This window comes from Neodiprion virginianus, chromosome 1 (assembly GCF_021901495.1).
Source record: "Neodiprion virginianus isolate iyNeoVirg1 chromosome 1, iyNeoVirg1.1, whole genome shotgun sequence".
Classification (NCBI taxonomy): Eukaryota; Metazoa; Arthropoda; class Insecta; order Hymenoptera; family Diprionidae; genus Neodiprion; species Neodiprion virginianus.
Genome location: NC_060877.1, coordinates 13,371,694 through 13,388,635, shown reverse-complemented (window position 1 = coordinate 13,388,635; position 16,942 = coordinate 13,371,694). Strand labels below are relative to the sequence as shown.

The window sequence follows — 16,942 nt, the reverse complement described above, 5'->3', positions numbered from 1 at the left end:
AAGCTATGTTATTGGAGGTTCTAATAGGTTTTTATGATTTTTACACAGACTGGCTAAAAATCCACAATTGTAAGAAACGCAGAAAAATGTTCAGAAACAAGTAGAAATAATTTCAAGTTGGTTAAGAAGGAATTGAATTGAAAGGTATACATAAGTGCTTAACGTATGATGGCGAAAATAATTCATTCGACAGTCAGTATGCAAAACGATTACTGTAATTGTTTACGTTCCATATTTGAAAATAGTTATACAATATCATAAAAGATTTGATCTAACACAATTGTTTTAACAATGTGGTCATATTTTTGAATCAACATTTTGCACTCTTGCCCTTTACATCAATATGGCAAATAAATTCTTTCACTTCGTATTTTCTTTCGAATTTCCTACAAATATGCTAATTTTGAATAGTATCATTCATTGGTTGCATTAATAATAAAAAAGACCCCTTATGATGAATACATTTTGTTCTGATAAAAAAATTTTCTTAATACAGACAGGTTTCGTTGAGACGTTAAAGCCACAATTTGTGCCAGGACAGGCAATCGCAAGCCAATCAGTGACGGCGCTTGGCAGTGCTATTGAAGAGAAATTATCACACATGCAAATGATGCAAGAAAATGATAATCTTAAAGCCCAGGTATTTGACTCGTTTTACAAGTCTAAGCACAATTATTCAAGTTATAAACTTTTTATTTCAACCTGCAAACAATCACTTTCACTCCGATTTCCCGATCATAATTAAAAACCTGGCCTCTAGGTGCGCGATCTTAATGAAAAATTGGAGACTCTACGAATGAAACGACTCCAAGAGAAGGAAAAGATGAAGGATTATGAAAAGACCAAGTTGCAGTTGGACCAGCTAATTGAGTTCAAGACCAAAGTGATGGAGAGTCAGGTAAGAGAAAATATAAATCGATAAGGTCGATGAGGTACATCGATAAGAGAAAATATAGTCTGAATCGGAAAGCTTAATTGAATGGAAATTAACCAGTTTTAAAATGCGTTTCTAACTAATACCAGCGCCATGGAAGCTACATATAATTTCTGTATTAATTTCGTGACGATGTATTTCGAGAATCCAGCCACCATTCTTGCAATATAGAAATACTAATTTGAAATTTTAAATGCTGTAGGATTCGTGTATTGCAGAAAAAAATTTATTTTGGATTTATTGTGAGTGAGCCAGCATTGCAACTCATTGTTTGAATCTTTTTATTTTATTATTGCATGACAATATGATACCACTGGAGTATTTTACATACTGAGTAATTACATACTCTTCACTTGTTGCAGAAAAATATTCTTTGCCTATAGATATGGCATATTTAGTTTATCCGCAAGTTTCTTACATTTTTTAATGATTTTAGGCTAGTCTGCAGAGACAACTTCAGTGGGCGCGGCAAGAAACTCGTGATGCTCAAGCGGCGAGGGATCAGCACCAAGAAGAGATGGCAGACCTTGTAGAAACTGTAGAGATGGCTACATTAGATAAAGAAATGGCTGAAGAGAAAGCGGAGACCCTGCAAATAGAATTGGATCAAGCGAAAGAAAAGCTTGAAGAGCTGACTTTGGATTTGGAAATCATGCGTGCAGAGATATCTGATAAGGTAAATTTGAATGTGAAGTTAACGAAAAGTGGGATGTGTGCTTCTACATATTTTTTTGTGTTTCCCTTTCGGAGTTACATGGACGTAACTGTTCCTTCTATTTTTTTTACTTTTAACTTTACTTTCTATGTGCTTACCCCACTCTCATTCCAAATCTGATGCCTCGCTTCCCCAATTTTCTTACCTATTTCTCCGCCTTTGTCCCTTATAATCTGCCTATTCACTCGATGCGATCCTTGCCTCATTCTGTACATCGGTTTCGCTCTGCATCAACTGGCTCTATGTCTTTAGTTGCTTTTAGTATGCAAGGATGAATGGGTCGGAGAGTTAATCAAATATTAGAAAAAGAAAAAATTCTGCCTAAAACATGTCTGGCTATGTTAGTTTCATCAATAAGAATGAACTCGAATGAAACAACATCCATACCATTTAATGGAAATCAATATGAGCAACTTCTAGAAACACGTGTTGAAATATCAACAATTTAATGAAACGTTTCATAATTATAACGTTCAAAATAATTAAACTCCGGTGTCTTTGATCCGATCCTATTGTTTGCGGGCTCGCTCTGTTCCCTGATCAAATTTCCATTAATTTCCTGAAAAACATTAAAGAAAACTTATATGATAGTAAAGTCATAATGTGCAAATGTAATTGTTGATGCACATCTCCTGTATCGCTTTGCACAAATATATTTTTGTCCACTCTAGATATAACTATTCGTTAAATTTTTTCAAACAATCTCTGAAAATCTGTACGGTGAACAAAATAAACTCAAGAACATTCAAATCAGATTTAAAACACCAAAGTTAATCGTTTTATAAAATTGTTATATTAAAACCTTTTCTCAAATTGTTAATATTCTTGTATTGTTCAATTAGATTCACCTCTATTACGTAGTAGAGATGTCATTTGATTCATAAACAATGCCACGTTTACATTTTTTGAATAGTTTTTCGTTTTTCTCTAATATTTTATTCATACTGCGGGTCTCATTAATTCTCAACAAGTCTGCTTCGCTCTATGTACTTATCTCTCTTATCTTTCTTATGCACTATTTCCTATCCTACATCCAACCTGCTCTTTCACCATTTTTTCCATTTACTCCCTTTCACCCCTTCTTTCACTCTTCTTTACATTGATTTATTTTCTTTTCACCATCAACATAACTCCTTTATCTTCTGCCTCTCCCAGGTACTCTCTCACTGTCTCGCTGCCTCCCCTAGTCTGAGCTCTTTTTCGAATCTCTGGGCTGTCCTCCATACTTATGTCCTCGTTATATATCTATTGCTTCTCTTTCTGATCATGTACTCTGGTGTCCTCCAGTCGACACCTAACATTCTTCTCATGTACGTATCTTTCTCGGACTTCTACTCGCTCACTCTCCTCCGATCCCTATATCCCTACTCCGATGTTTTAAAATAGGTTCGGAGATAAGAGTGTTTGAAGATCATCATGCACGACTGTTTTGACGTTTTTGAAAACAATAACATTAAAATTCGAAAAAAAAGCAAATAATTCTCTCGAGGCAAAGACAATGTATTGACAAACTTACGTTGTATTTGGAAATATCGATGTAAATTTGGCCACAAAAATATGCGGTTTGACATGGAATGGCTCATATATGTCACATGCTATGATTAAAGTAATATTTAAAAAAAATAATTAATTTGGAAAATGTTCAATTGCTATCGTTTATTCTTCTCTAATATGGTTCTTTTCATCGGAAATATTTATTTATTCTCATGTATCGCTCCCGCTGATGCAGGATTGATTTTTAAAAATCAAAATGAAATACAAAAAAAAGATTTACCACTTTTAATTTTGTCAGAACATGTTAGTCTTGGATCACAAAATTTTTGTGAATTTTTTGAAGACTATCGGTAAGGGCGTAATCCTTAACATGTAAAATTTCAGAACTCGCAAACCGTTTGAACGTAAAATCTGAAAAGATCAGAAAATTGTTTATCATTAAAACAGAGGTAATGAGGATTCTTCATTTGTCGCTTTTACTTTGCAAGTCTCATACAGGGTGACCCAGGACTATCACCTTATAGGTTACCAATGTATCCCTCGTGAAAAACTGTGAGCGAAATTTTTTGTATTTCTCACATGAAATTTGTCATTTGCGAATTACAGCCATTCTAAATTGGCCATTCCAAATTAGTAATTCGCGAATGAAAAATTTCTTATCAAAAGTAAAAAACAATTCAGTCGCAGGTTTTCACGAGGAGTACATCCGGGCCTATGAGGGAATATTTCTGGGTCACCCTGCATATTCTGTTTTTTTTTCTATCAGCTCAATCAGTTAAACGCCATTTTTGTCTAACTTTTCGTCCTTTGACTCCCTCTTTTCCTTCTTTTGTTTAGCTCTCTCCACTGCCAGCTATACCTACTTGATCTCCTCGGATTAAAATTTCCACTACGGAAATCTTGACTATTTTATGGAACTTTTCAACGCCTCCATCAACTCCTACACTTTCTTTTCTACACTGCCATCTACGTATTTCGTCAATATCCACCATCCTCCATATTCATCCCCATTCTCCGACTTCGCACTTCTTCGCATTCCTGCTGTACTCCCTCCTTATTTTTCTGGTAACCCGATTCTCAATGCTGTTAATGTGTTGCTCTTCCATACATTTCTTCATATTATTCTTGATTGAATGTTGTCCTTATTGGAATCCCTTTTGCATTTTCAAGGTCATCATCTTCCAACCCATCTCTTCAATCAATGTTTCTACCAGTCTTGTTACGTCCCAGTTCGTTATCTTTTTTCAAAACTCCTGTTTCTTTACTCACCTCTGCTATATGTTAAAACGTACACAAACTTTTATGTTATCGCTTTTCTTATTCATCACCTTCGCATCCTCCCTTTGCTTTCTCTCTTTTGTGTCCTCTGTACCAAAGGTTTTCTGCATTTACATATGCCTTCTCTTCTTTCACTCCTTTTCTTTGTCTCCGATCTCATATTTTCTCTTCACCTTCTACCACTTCTCTCACTTTCGTACCACCCGCATTCTCCCAAAGTAGACTTTTACTGGTTTTCCTTTCCTTCCCTTTCTCCGCTACCTTCTTATTTTCATTGCACGTTTCTGTGGTTTTTACTTTAGGTTTTGTGACACTTTTTTTCTGTCTTTCAATTTCATTTTTTCAGTTACAGTAGAGCTTTGATTACCCGAACGTCAATTATCCGAATTATCTTTTATCTGAATAATGATTCAGTTTGTCCAAATGTTTATTTATCCGAACAACCATGCATTACATAGTCAACTATATAGTGAACTATATGAATTTTGATCTAATATATCTGATGATTCGTACTTTCATAATTTATTATGTGATTTCTTATATATTTTATCGAATTTACAAGGAAAATGCGTGTAATAAATTACAAGCCGAATTCTTTCAAAACATTTTAAAATTCAACACGGGAACATTTTCAGTAGGATAAAGATTTACGTTTTGGTGAATTTCTCGAAAACTCGTGATATTTATTAGATTTCCAAAATTTTTGAAAAAAAGATCTTTTTTGTAGAGCGTTAAATTTGCTATAAAATAGCCACAAGAAATTTTTTTATAACATACAGTTTTAAAGTAATTGATAGTTTTCTGAAGAAAATTTCAAATGCACGCATTTATTCGTGTAAAAATCTAACTGCTTGTCGGGGCGTGTTAGAGTTAATCGGACAAATTGGGGGTTGCGGTCAATTTTTTTTAAACATTTGATGGTAGTTATGTTTATAGTTTTAGGTAGAGGGAATCACGCCTCTTACAATTTGAGCCCTTAATATCAACATTTAGTGGTTCCTAAACGCAATTTTCCGTTTTCCATTTAATTAACACGAGAAAATAATTTAGTTACTTCTGAATTTTGTAGATGAATAACGGGATAATGTACATAAATTTCCGATACATACTTTGTAGGGAATTTAATGCTCTACAAAAAGATCTGTCATAATTTTTTGATAATTAAACTTTTTCAAAAGTTATTTAAGGTTAAAGTTGAAATCATGTAAAAATTCACTTTTTTCGAGATTAACAGCGAAAATACTAGACTTATCTTAAAATACGGTGGCGTTCTTTTGTAAAAATTAATTAAATGACTTGATTTCATAGCGGTTGAAATGCTTTACAAAAAAAAAAAAAAAAACCACCATATTTTGTGATAACTCTAATATTTTCTCTGTTTATATCGAAAAAAAGAATATTTACATGATTTCAACTTTAACCTTGAATAACTTTCGAAAAAGTTTAGTTATCAACAAATCATTTGAATAACAAATAAATCAATTGAATAACTTTTGAAAAAGCTTAACTGTCAAAAAATCATGCCAGACCTTTTTCGCAGAGCATTAAATTCCTAACAAAATTATGTATCGGACATTTAAGTACACTGCCTCGTTACTGACCTACAAAATTCAGAAATGATCAAAATTATTTTCTTGTGTCGATTAAAAGGAAGACGGAAAATTGCGTTTAGAAACTACTAAATATTGATATTAAGGGCTCAGTTTGTAACGGGCTCGTTATTTCCTCTTCCTACGACTGTTAAACATGTGACTTTCAAAAAAATATTAAATTTTTTTGACCAGCCTAGTGTACGAGCGCCTCGCATGTGTGCTGCACAAAGGTGTTCGGACTGTTCGAAACTACTTTGAAGCAAAGTTGCGCGTATTAGCTCAATTCGCCATGTGTTTACTTTCTTACGAATCCGCGTGTCCTCTAGGCTGTGTCTTGTTTTGATGTTTCACGTCGATTTAGGCCTTTCGGTATTCGACTATTCGTTGTATATAATCCATTGACTGGTCTTTTGAATGTTGACATCCTTGCTCTGTTAGAACTAATCTCAATAATTTCTCAAAGATATTTACGAAGTTGTCCAGTTGTTTGATCTTGCCAAGCTGGACAACTCCTTCTTTATAGCCTCTGGATAATCGCTTCTTTGAAGAGTTCGTGTACCCAAAAAGGTTTCAATCCAGTTTTCGTGTCACCATTCAGAAGTACTGACTTCAATTTTACTATCACATTATGAGCGCTCTTTACTCAAGGATCACGTTTTTTCTTTGTGGACCTTTGGGATTCACAAGTCAGGTATGATTAATACACGTTTATTAGAGCTTACATGTGACAATGAGAGGAGAAAGTCTTTTTGACCGTAGTTTGTGCCTTACTGCTCTACTTTAAATACTACTGTAGTAATTAAGAGATAATTTGCTGACAGAATGCTCGTTTTTTTTTATCGTGTTGTTCATATGGAACCGGCGTGCATTTAAAAAAAATCGCAAATTCCCTATATCCTCTCGAGACCGTTCACCGGTCCATAAACGCGCAAGAATAACGGAAAAAAAACAAGCGGGTTTGAACTAACCATGGGCCAATCTTTGAATTTCCCGTTTACAAACTCGTTTCGAAATGAAATTATAACAATAATAACAACAACAACAATAACAACAACAACAACAACAACAACAACAACAACAACAACAACAACAACAACAATAATAATAATAATAATAATAATAAAATTGAAAATATGTCTTTAGATTCGTGATCAGTGTACCAAAAAACCACACGGTACCAATTTTCATTCGAATCCGTTTCTCCGTTCTTAAGATATCACAATTTTTCATTTATTATTTATAATTTTTTGTTATTTAAATAATTCTAAAAGTGCTGGACTGGTCAAAGCCAAAATCTGGTCAGTTCTAAGTTTGGGAAACTACGTCAATCGAGACCAAAATCATAGAAATGCTGTAACTTGTTCTCGAGATATTGTCGGATAAAAAAATTGATCACTCACATGTATATACAGACGCACACATGCATATATATGGATCATTCCACGTCAAATTAGCAGCCCATGTATCTAACCCTCCTCGATTTCAATTATTTTTTAGTATGATGTTTTTACCGACCCAAAAGGTCTTCGGAATTTTTAAAAATCTCAATCTTTTTAAGCCTCCGGTGAAATTTCAAAACAAACGAAAAATCAATTGCGAAAACGCCTTTTGTTTAAAATCTGAAATAACTTACACGAATTCTATGAATTGAAATGTGATTTTTAAGAACCACACGATAATGGGATTGCGATATTTACTATTTTTTCGCAAGTCTTTAATTTTTCAATGACGGAATTTATATTTTTCTCTTTTATATCTATTCCCCGATCTAAATAGATCACGGAATCATAAACATAATGTAACGTTGCTATTTATTTAGATCGAGATAAATGAACGAAATAAATACACCAGTTCCGACATAGAAAAACTAAACACTTGAGATCCCATTATCGTATGGTGCTCAAAAATCACATTTTGAATCATAGAATCAGTTTGAATTATTGCAAATTTAAAAGAATCGTGTTTTTCGAATTGGTTTAACGATTTTGTCTGAATTTCACCAGTGGCTTAAGAAACTCTGAAATAATTCCCGAGCCAATTTTGTGTTGATAAGAACATCATACTAAAAGATTATCACAATCGAAGGGGGTGACGTAATGGGCTAAAATGGGGTAAAATTCGACTTGGAATACCCTATGCATATGCGCATACCCCCCCCACAGGTGCATACGCACAGGTAGAAGTTCATCCGAAAATGGTCGCAGATGATAGGAAACTAGCGCATTTGTTTATTTTTCTATCTATTACCCATAAACGATGCAGACAAAACGTTCCAAAATTTTTCGCGAATTCCTGAATCTGTACTCTGTAGTATCGATAGTTTTCAGTTCGTCTTTCGTCTTTGTAACTAATTACTTTCAATTAAAAATACATTTTTCTCGTTCAATTTTAAGTGAACGGTGTGTATGATAATTGTCAAATATTTCGGGTATATCCTTACAATCGTGTGGAGAGTGTTGAAAAAAATTCTCTGCATTTTCCTTTGCCTACTGATTTTCTTTGCCTGGTTATAGCGTGAATCAAGGACACGTTTTGTAGATCGGCGGTGTTCATGAGAATTGCGTTTGTAATTTACACCCTTTGAAAAATTAGACACAATAATTGAGAACAACAAGTTTATTAAGCTGACCATAGAGACGAGCCATACAAATATCACGATCTATGTGAGTAATAAGAAGTATCAGAAGCAGTTTACTTTTGGTGATGAGGTGTGAGGCTTTTTTTTTTGACTAAACAAGTACTGCATCTATTGATCTCAAAATTTACTGAGTTTCAACTTGGAGCAAATCCTATTGATAAGTTAAAACATTAGTAAATTACAACAATCCATTCGCCAGATATCATCAATCAAAATGTCATTCTATGACTCGCTCGAAATTTGCTGAACCGATAAAATCAAATATCTAATTCTAAAGAAGTTAATAAATTTGAGTAACGAGGACAGGTGGTGATTTATATTGAACATTTTTGTTCGTTAATAAACGATATACATATTGTTGTAGAATTTGTTTAGTTTTTGATGATGATGCGAAAATGTTTTATTCCATCACACACCCCAATAATAAAACCTTATTTCAAAGTGATATGAACAACATTCGTAATTGGCTCAGGCAAAATGGCTTTATCATAAATATAGAAAAATGTTTATAACATAACTTTTGGCAAGAAAGTTCCTCACCTTAACATTAGTGAAATTATCAAAGATGTGCCATTTATTGGAGTTATTTACGACTCGCGTAATGTATATAAATAAATAAATAAATAAATAAACAAATGTATAAATAAATGAACGAAAATATCAATTGTCATATTGAAGAGCTGAGGCTATCAAATTTTAAGTGGTGCATCTACTTTTTTCATGGAAGTGAAAGTGTCTTACACTGTTGTCATTTGGTTTTTTAAATAAATAATAAAGCATTTCATTTATTTGTCTTATTAACGTTTTTACAATTTTCAGACTCTTACCTCGTTCTACAGTACGGTTCAGAATCCGAACCTTGTTCTCCTTCGATGATTAATTCTGCAACTATTGGAGATCATATGTCTAAACTTAAAAAAAAAAACGTCAAAACATAAAACAAAATGTCAATCATTGCCATATCTAGTTATTTTGTATGACGGGAGTATTTTATCATAGACTGGAGGTGGCGCTGCTGGATCTGGGCCTTCCACTTACGAAATAAAACAACTGGAACAGCAAAACAGTCGACTTAGGGAAACTCTAGTACGAATGCGAGATCTTTCAGCACATGAAAAACATGAATTTCAAAAACTGCAAAAGGATTTGGATCAAAAGAAATCCGAAATTCTTGAATTGGGGCGCACTAAAGAGAAACTGTCTTCACGCGTAGAAGAAATGGAACATCAAATTGCCGATCTCCAGGAACAGGTAAGAATTTTGCCATGAATATCACCTAAATTTGGTATAGTTTTTATCAAAAAAGAACAATTGCAGTGATGCTGTTGAATGACATGTCCATTAGTTGAATTCATTCAGTTATTGCTAAATTAAGATTACAGGAATGTTGTTAACATGTAAGATATGTTTTTAGCACTTGATATTTATTTATAAGGTGTATAGAGAATGAGAAAGTTCAAGAGCTGATCAGTTGTGTATTTTTTACATCCATTTTATAACAGGTTGATGCAGCACTTGGTGCCGAAGAAATGGTGGAGGTTCTGGGCGAGCGTAAAATGGTACTTGAAGAGAAGGTTGCTGAGTTAGAAGAAGCAGTGGCTGACTTAGAAGCACTGCAGGTACTGAAACATTCAATGCAGAACTACTTTCTTATATTCTGGTTCCACTTTTAATTTGAAGTTTCCCAGCATTCATTTATATGTAACTAATGTAAGTTTAAAATACGTTTGTGTTAAAATCTTGGCTCAGTGCCAACCATTCCCAAATGGATCAATAGCATCACATTGTGCTCAGCAGAGTTAACATTGAGTATTAGGTACCTTCATAGAATGAATTAGGTGATATTATTTACTTTGTGTAAAATTTTTGCACAAAGTAAAACACATTTTGAAAAGTAAACGATTTGTATTTTTTCATGAAAAGTAAAAAAAAGCGATAATTTATTCATTATGTTATTTTTTCTAAAGGATATGTCGGACCAGTTGGCTGAGTCTTCTAAGGAATTGGAGCTAGAATTACGTGAAGAATTGGATCTAGCAGTGGGAGCTACACGTGATGCTCAACGTCACCGTGATGCTGCATTGGAAACACTCGCAGATCGAGAATTAACAATTACAAAGTTTCGCGATCTGACGCAGCAGTTACAGGAACAATGTCTACAGTTACAGCAGCGATTGCAGACCACTGAATCCACTAAGTCAGGCACACGAGGTAATACATGAGAAACTATTAAACAACTTGGTTAACAATAAGGTGGTAAGCAAAAACAAGATGCTCTGAAAATATGCTTACTTGGCCTTGTTTTTGCTGTGAAAAACATTCATTAATACTTCACGTTCCGGAATTATAGGAGCAGAACAACAACTTGCGGAAATATTAGACTTCCAGAAGACGTTTGCAGAGACACGAGCACAAACTAAGGCTGTTGACCTTGAACTGCGACGTCTGGATGTCGAGGAGGCCAGATCTCATGTTCGGTATTTGCTTGCGTTTATGCCACCACAATTTTTAGCTCGTGGCGGTGATCATGATGCCATCTTGACGCTTCTTCTTATACCGAGAATGACTCGAAAAACGGAAATATTAATTTCCCAAGTACGAGACAAGTATCAACCGATTAACAAAATTGACAGGTACAGTTATCTTTGTTTTTAACTCATCTAATTACTAATAGGCTCAACGGTAAAATTTTAATACTTATGAGAATTTTTTGAAATTGTCTGGTTAGTATTGAGGTATATAATACTAGTATAAATCCACTTCTTGGTGTCGTAAATTATTTTGACCAAAAACCGCAAGTTGGTGTAGGCCACAACTTGTTTGATTTCCATACACAATCGTTATGTATTAAGAGGGCTTACGCATAGAATTAAGTGTATCTACAAATGATTAAAACTTGAAGTGGTACATTTTCTATTGGTGCTGTCATTTGCATCACAAATTTTTTCGGTTAAAAACAAAGTTTCAAAGCTGTTCAGAAATCGTCAGACTACCAATAAATTTATTGAAATCTGACCTCGAATTCAAAAAAAAAAAAACGCTGACTTGACCTGTCTTTTTTGTTTTCTTGACGTTTTCAGGGCATCGGTCGTGAAAGGACATTCAGTGGCACAGTACAGTTTCAGATCACGTCTGTGTTCTCATATGTATGCTCTTCAGGGCGCTCTTGGAAGTTTCGACTCTGCATTGAACATGTGCAGTTCTGAAACATTGCTAAAAGTTGGCGTCGCATATCCCGAAATGGCAGCCCAAGAAAAGTCTCTCGACTCACTTATTGAACTAGCAAAACGTGACCAATTAGATGAAAATTTACCTATGGATGCAATAGAAAAATGTAGTGGCTACTTTTCAACAATGTTTTCAATTTTATTTGGAGAAGATCTTATGGCTAATCAAGCTCGGCTTGTTACGGATGGAACACGAACGTTAGCAAGCGCTTGTGATGCTATTGCAACTGATGCATCTGCTATCAAAGCCCTTATAGATGGCGAAGGTGGTGATATAGGTTTGTATTTAATTCATTAACATTTTATACCGCATAGAAACGATATATGAATATAGCAGTGCCATCTGGCTCTACTCTAAATCAGCGGTACGCCAAACGGCCTTCAACACCAAATTTTTCCCTGCTAGGTAGTTTAGGGCCTCTCAAATACTGTTAAAGACATACTTTGAAATCTATATTCGGGGCAGTTAGGGCCGAAACATCGAGCTATCATTACCGGGATACAGTGTTTGATTATTGGCGGTTGTTAGTTTTTAACGCTTTTACCGTGGAATAAAAATTCTTATGTGGAACTTGTGTAGTCAGATTTCAAGACGTATGATTAATGGTGTGACTGTTTCGTCGAGGAAAAAAATGATGTCGGATATTCAATTAAAAAAAAGTTTCTAATCTTAACATGATCAATTCATAATAGCTTGTAATATTTGCAGTCATACATGGTCTTGAAAATTATGCAACCTGTATCTACATAACATACTTACATTATACATAATGAGATAATCAAGGAGAGTAAATTATGTGGTTAACATGAATCAGAGTACCTAATTAGTACTCTGTATAATCTCACAGCTCAAATCGTTCATCACACTTATATTCATATTCAACTTTAATACTGTAATAATAACGTTTGATTGTTATTTGACTAATAAATTGATAGTTAGAGTTATCTAACTTGGTTTGTTAGAAGGTTTTTAGTACTGCTGAATTTCAGGTTGAATTTGAACACAAATGCACTTCGAGACGAAAATTTATGATAGCAAAAGATTCACAGCAAGATTATACAAGATCCGCCTCTTAATGTTTCATGACATATTCGATTGAATTTCAGGTCTGCTCTGTCAGCATGCAGAAACAGTCTGTGAAGTGATTCAGCAGCATCTTAAGGCAGCCAAAAGACGAGTACCACGTGATCAGTTAACTTCTGTTGTTTCGAATGTCAATTTAGGATTGGACAAAGACTGGCCTGAACAATTATCCACGTGTATTCAACATTCTGTTAAAGTAATGAAGACGCTCCAAGATTTACTGAAGAACGCTCTACAAGCTGTCGTGACCAGTGGTGGTAAGTATGTTATTTAAGTTGGTTTGATTGCATATTCAGATACCCTATTAGGAGATTTGCTGCAACATGGACAATACTGTGAAAACTGTTCAATGGCTGCTGACATGACATTGAAAAATGATCAATTTATTGTAAGTTTTTTGATTGTCTGGTTATTTTTCCTTTCGTGTTAGATTTGGATGCTGGATTAACCACGGAAAAGTTGAAAGATATGGCGGCAATGTCAAGTGAAAAAATTTATGATACGGAAGATTTAGGACCAGTTGCTACACTGAAGGCTAGCTTGACAGTAATACAACAAATGGCAGCCAATCTCGCACAACGAATGGCTGAATGCGAGAACGAATTGGCTATGGCTAACCAAATTCCCCAACAACAACTGGGAGCAGAAGGTGGTGACGTGTTGACACCTATTTTGCACCGTGCCCATGCCACTAAGAAAGAATCTGAAGAAACTAAGATTCTTAGCAGGTACTTTCGACTTTTAATAAAATATATGTCACCAATATTAATAAAATGTAATAGACTCGAGTATTTCGTTTTTTTCACGCAAAGCAGTTCTAAACATAGACTTATAATTTATAAAAACGGGTTGAACAAAGGGTCCCATATTAAACAATAAATATTATTTATCTGCCAAAAATTGGAAAGAAACAAATCGAATTGTCACTTGATTTACTTCGTTCAATTAATTCCAATTCAGTTCTTGGTCATCATTCTTTTGATTACTTAAATTGTTGGATTTTGTGAGCAGAAAGCTTGAGTCGAGAGAAGGTGATCTTCGGGAAGCGAGGCTTGTACTCAGGGAAAAGCAAGAAGAGCTATCTGAAATGATATTGAGAAAGGAGTTGGCTGAGAAGCGATTAGCGACTCAACAACATGAAAATGAATTGAACATGGAAAAAGTAAAAAGAAAGTTGGAAGAAGCACAAAACCAACTCAAGAGAAAGGTTTGTTTTATTACTAATAGTAATCTTTCGATAATTAGGGGGGTACAAGCCAGTAGAAAGCTAAAAAAATATTCAAAAAATTGGTGAATATCTGTCTCTACAATTATTTATTCAATTCAACTGAAGTGTTTTTCTTTATTCGAAAGTAGGTGTATCGAGGTACATTGGCAAATTTTGATTATGAAGATTTATTCCCACTTCTCATTTGGATCTTTCTATTATACATGTACAGATCCTTAGATTAATTTTGACACATACAAGGCTACCGCTGGCGCCTGTTTCGCAGATGCAGCAAGCAGTAGAATCGTCATTATTTCTTTTTTTTTCTTTCTGAGCACTTGTTTTTGAACATCGTATTATACGTGATGTGAAATATTGGCGCTGCTAGATTCATCAGTCTACAGAGAATTTTCATGCCTCAATCTGCTGTCTATTATCTACGCAGCATGAATCTTGTATTTATTTCGTATAAGTTAGATGTTTTAGGACTATGGAAGGTACACTTTTAGGCCAGTGAAATGGATACGCAAATTTCATTTTGGACCCACGTCCGTGTGTAGACTTTTTGAGATTTTTGAGAGTTTGAGATAAACGTAAAAATGGACATCAACTTCAGAAAAACATAATTGCTGTTGCACTTTACGTTTGTTTCTATGTAGATGCACTTACCATTTTTTTTTACTAACAAACTCAAGACATTTTCGTTTCTTTGACGATCATATTGATTTATCAGATGCTGTTTTTCCTCAAGTTTCTATGATTAACTTGGTAATTTGCTCTCGCAAAACAATATTTTGCAGTTTCATATTACAGCAGAAAATTTTGAGAAATTATAAATCGTACTTACTGCTGCGTGGTTGACACCACTCCAATGAGATTGTAGGATAAATAGTTGAGTACATTGTCTCTCGATAGATTTTCACAATTCTTGAATCAGATCGCTCTCCCTTTACAACAATGTGAATCTTGCTGTTTGAAGACATTGCAGTGGTATTTTGGGCATTAATGCTTTCTTCTAAAATCCTGTTGAATTCATGCATCGGCGTAAGGCATTTGGGGCAAAATCTTTTTTTTCCTAAAAATCAACTTTGATGTCGTACCCTATATACACTAAGTCGTACAGATATCTTATTCCATGCAATTTCAAGTTTTCAACTTTGTTATATTGGATTTATACATACCATATTTTCATAGTTTCTATTCTTACCAATAGGAGAAGGAGTTTGAAGAGACCATGGACCATTTGCAAACAGATATTGACAGTTTAGAAAATGAAAGGGGTCAGCTCAAAGAGAAGCTTAAGTCTTATGGAAAAAAATCAACAACTGCTACTGCCGCCAGTTCCGAAAGTGCTGCAAGTACTATAGGCATTTCAGGTGTATCAGCTAGTGCACCACCGGAGAATAAATTCTTATTGCAAGAAGTGAATGCATTGAGGGAAGCATTGGCTACGGAGCACAGGCACAAGACCAAATTACTGGCAGACTCTCTGCAACAAAAACTGAATGCTCTTCCACCTTTGCCTGTTGTAGCGAAACAAAAATCTGTAGATTCGAAGTTAGAAGAGTTGCAGCTGAAGAAGAATAATCTCCTCAAAGTAAGTATCGTATTTACCCGAAAATATCAGGCTCCCGAATATAATAGGCACCCTTCATTTTTTATATTCCTTTGGGATAAAGTAGATGATTTCCGCCTACTTCAGATCGCAAGCTCGTTTATCATCAAATGTAAAATTCATTGAAAAACCTCGAAATCTAGTGTATGTTAGACATAGTCGTATGGATAACCAACCATTCAAATAAACGAAATCGTCATTTGGATAATTGAAGTTCGGATAATAGACATTTTACTGTATTGCCAACTTTTAATGGCTGTGCTTGTTCACTTTTTTATTTTATGCGTGTATCTAGTAAGATGCAGAAATATTTTGATTTAAAACAGTTTTGCTGAGTGGTTTAGACGTTATCAACTTTTATAATATATCAGTCTTCGACTATGTTTGGCTAGAAACGATTGTAAGATGTTTAACCACAGTTCTCAAGTTCAACAATATGACTGTAACAGTGTTAAAAAGTTATAACACTTGAAATTGAGACTTTTGTAGTAAAAACAAAGTAAAGCCGGTAGTAATTTACACCATTGTCTTAATTATTTGGTAAAAAACATTAGGTCCAGTTTACCAAAATAAAATTTTTCACCTTCTATTGATCAGTCTAGTAAAATTATGACTATATTCTTTCAAATCATGAATGTTTACTAAAGTTCAAAAAAATTTAACAAACATGCAAATAAATTGAGAATGGGTAAATCATAAAACCAAAACATTTCTTTTTGTACACAGGAAGTGCAACATGCAATGCTATTCCCGGTTGTACCTGATTTGACCCGTAAACGGGATATCAATAGAGAAGGAACTATTTTGGAGAAGGCAAATCCTGCCTATCAATTGTTACATCAGCAACTAGTAGTCAAGCAACTCGGAGAACGCGCCGAACAACTAGCAGTGAGTGTCAATTTGATACGCTTAATAGTAAAATTTCAACGTTCCACAGTATCATACATAGGTCTCCATCAGAAAAAGTGTGACCAAAATGAAGTGGATGTTATAGTGGTCAGAATCGGTAGATTTATTACTAGTCCTCAGCTCGCCGAATATATGTACCATGGTATATACGCTCGGAGTCTCTGATCTACGTTTGCAGATGCTGCATAATAAATAAGTCACATTTGAAAGCGTGTAACTGGTACAAGAGTGTCCAGATCTGTGTATGAG

General features: G+C 34.5%; 1 protein-coding gene across 4 annotated transcripts in view; it reads left to right on the top strand.

Annotated features, from left to right (window-relative positions):
* LOC124310133 (dynactin subunit 1) overlaps window positions 1-16,942 on the top strand; it is a 31,067-nt gene that overhangs the window by 7,808 nt on the left and 6,317 nt on the right. For all 4 annotated transcript variants that reach the window (XM_046773815.1, XM_046773813.1, XM_046773814.1 and 1 more), the window contains 13 exons: window positions 497-640; window positions 761-898; window positions 1,371-1,610; window positions 9,651-9,902; window positions 10,154-10,270; window positions 10,619-10,862; window positions 11,002-11,284; window positions 11,732-12,156; window positions 12,986-13,219; window positions 13,393-13,690; window positions 13,974-14,169; window positions 15,383-15,766; window positions 16,511-16,672. In XM_046773815.1, coding sequence (XP_046629771.1) covers window positions 497-640; window positions 761-898; window positions 1,371-1,610; window positions 9,651-9,902; window positions 10,154-10,270; window positions 10,619-10,862; window positions 11,002-11,284; window positions 11,732-12,156; window positions 12,986-13,219; window positions 13,393-13,690; window positions 13,974-14,169; window positions 15,383-15,766; window positions 16,511-16,672 — 3,117 coding nt within the window. The remainder of the gene's footprint in view (window positions 1-496; window positions 641-760; window positions 899-1,370; window positions 1,611-9,650; window positions 9,903-10,153; window positions 10,271-10,618; window positions 10,863-11,001; window positions 11,285-11,731; window positions 12,157-12,985; window positions 13,220-13,392; window positions 13,691-13,973; window positions 14,170-15,382; window positions 15,767-16,510; window positions 16,673-16,942) is intronic.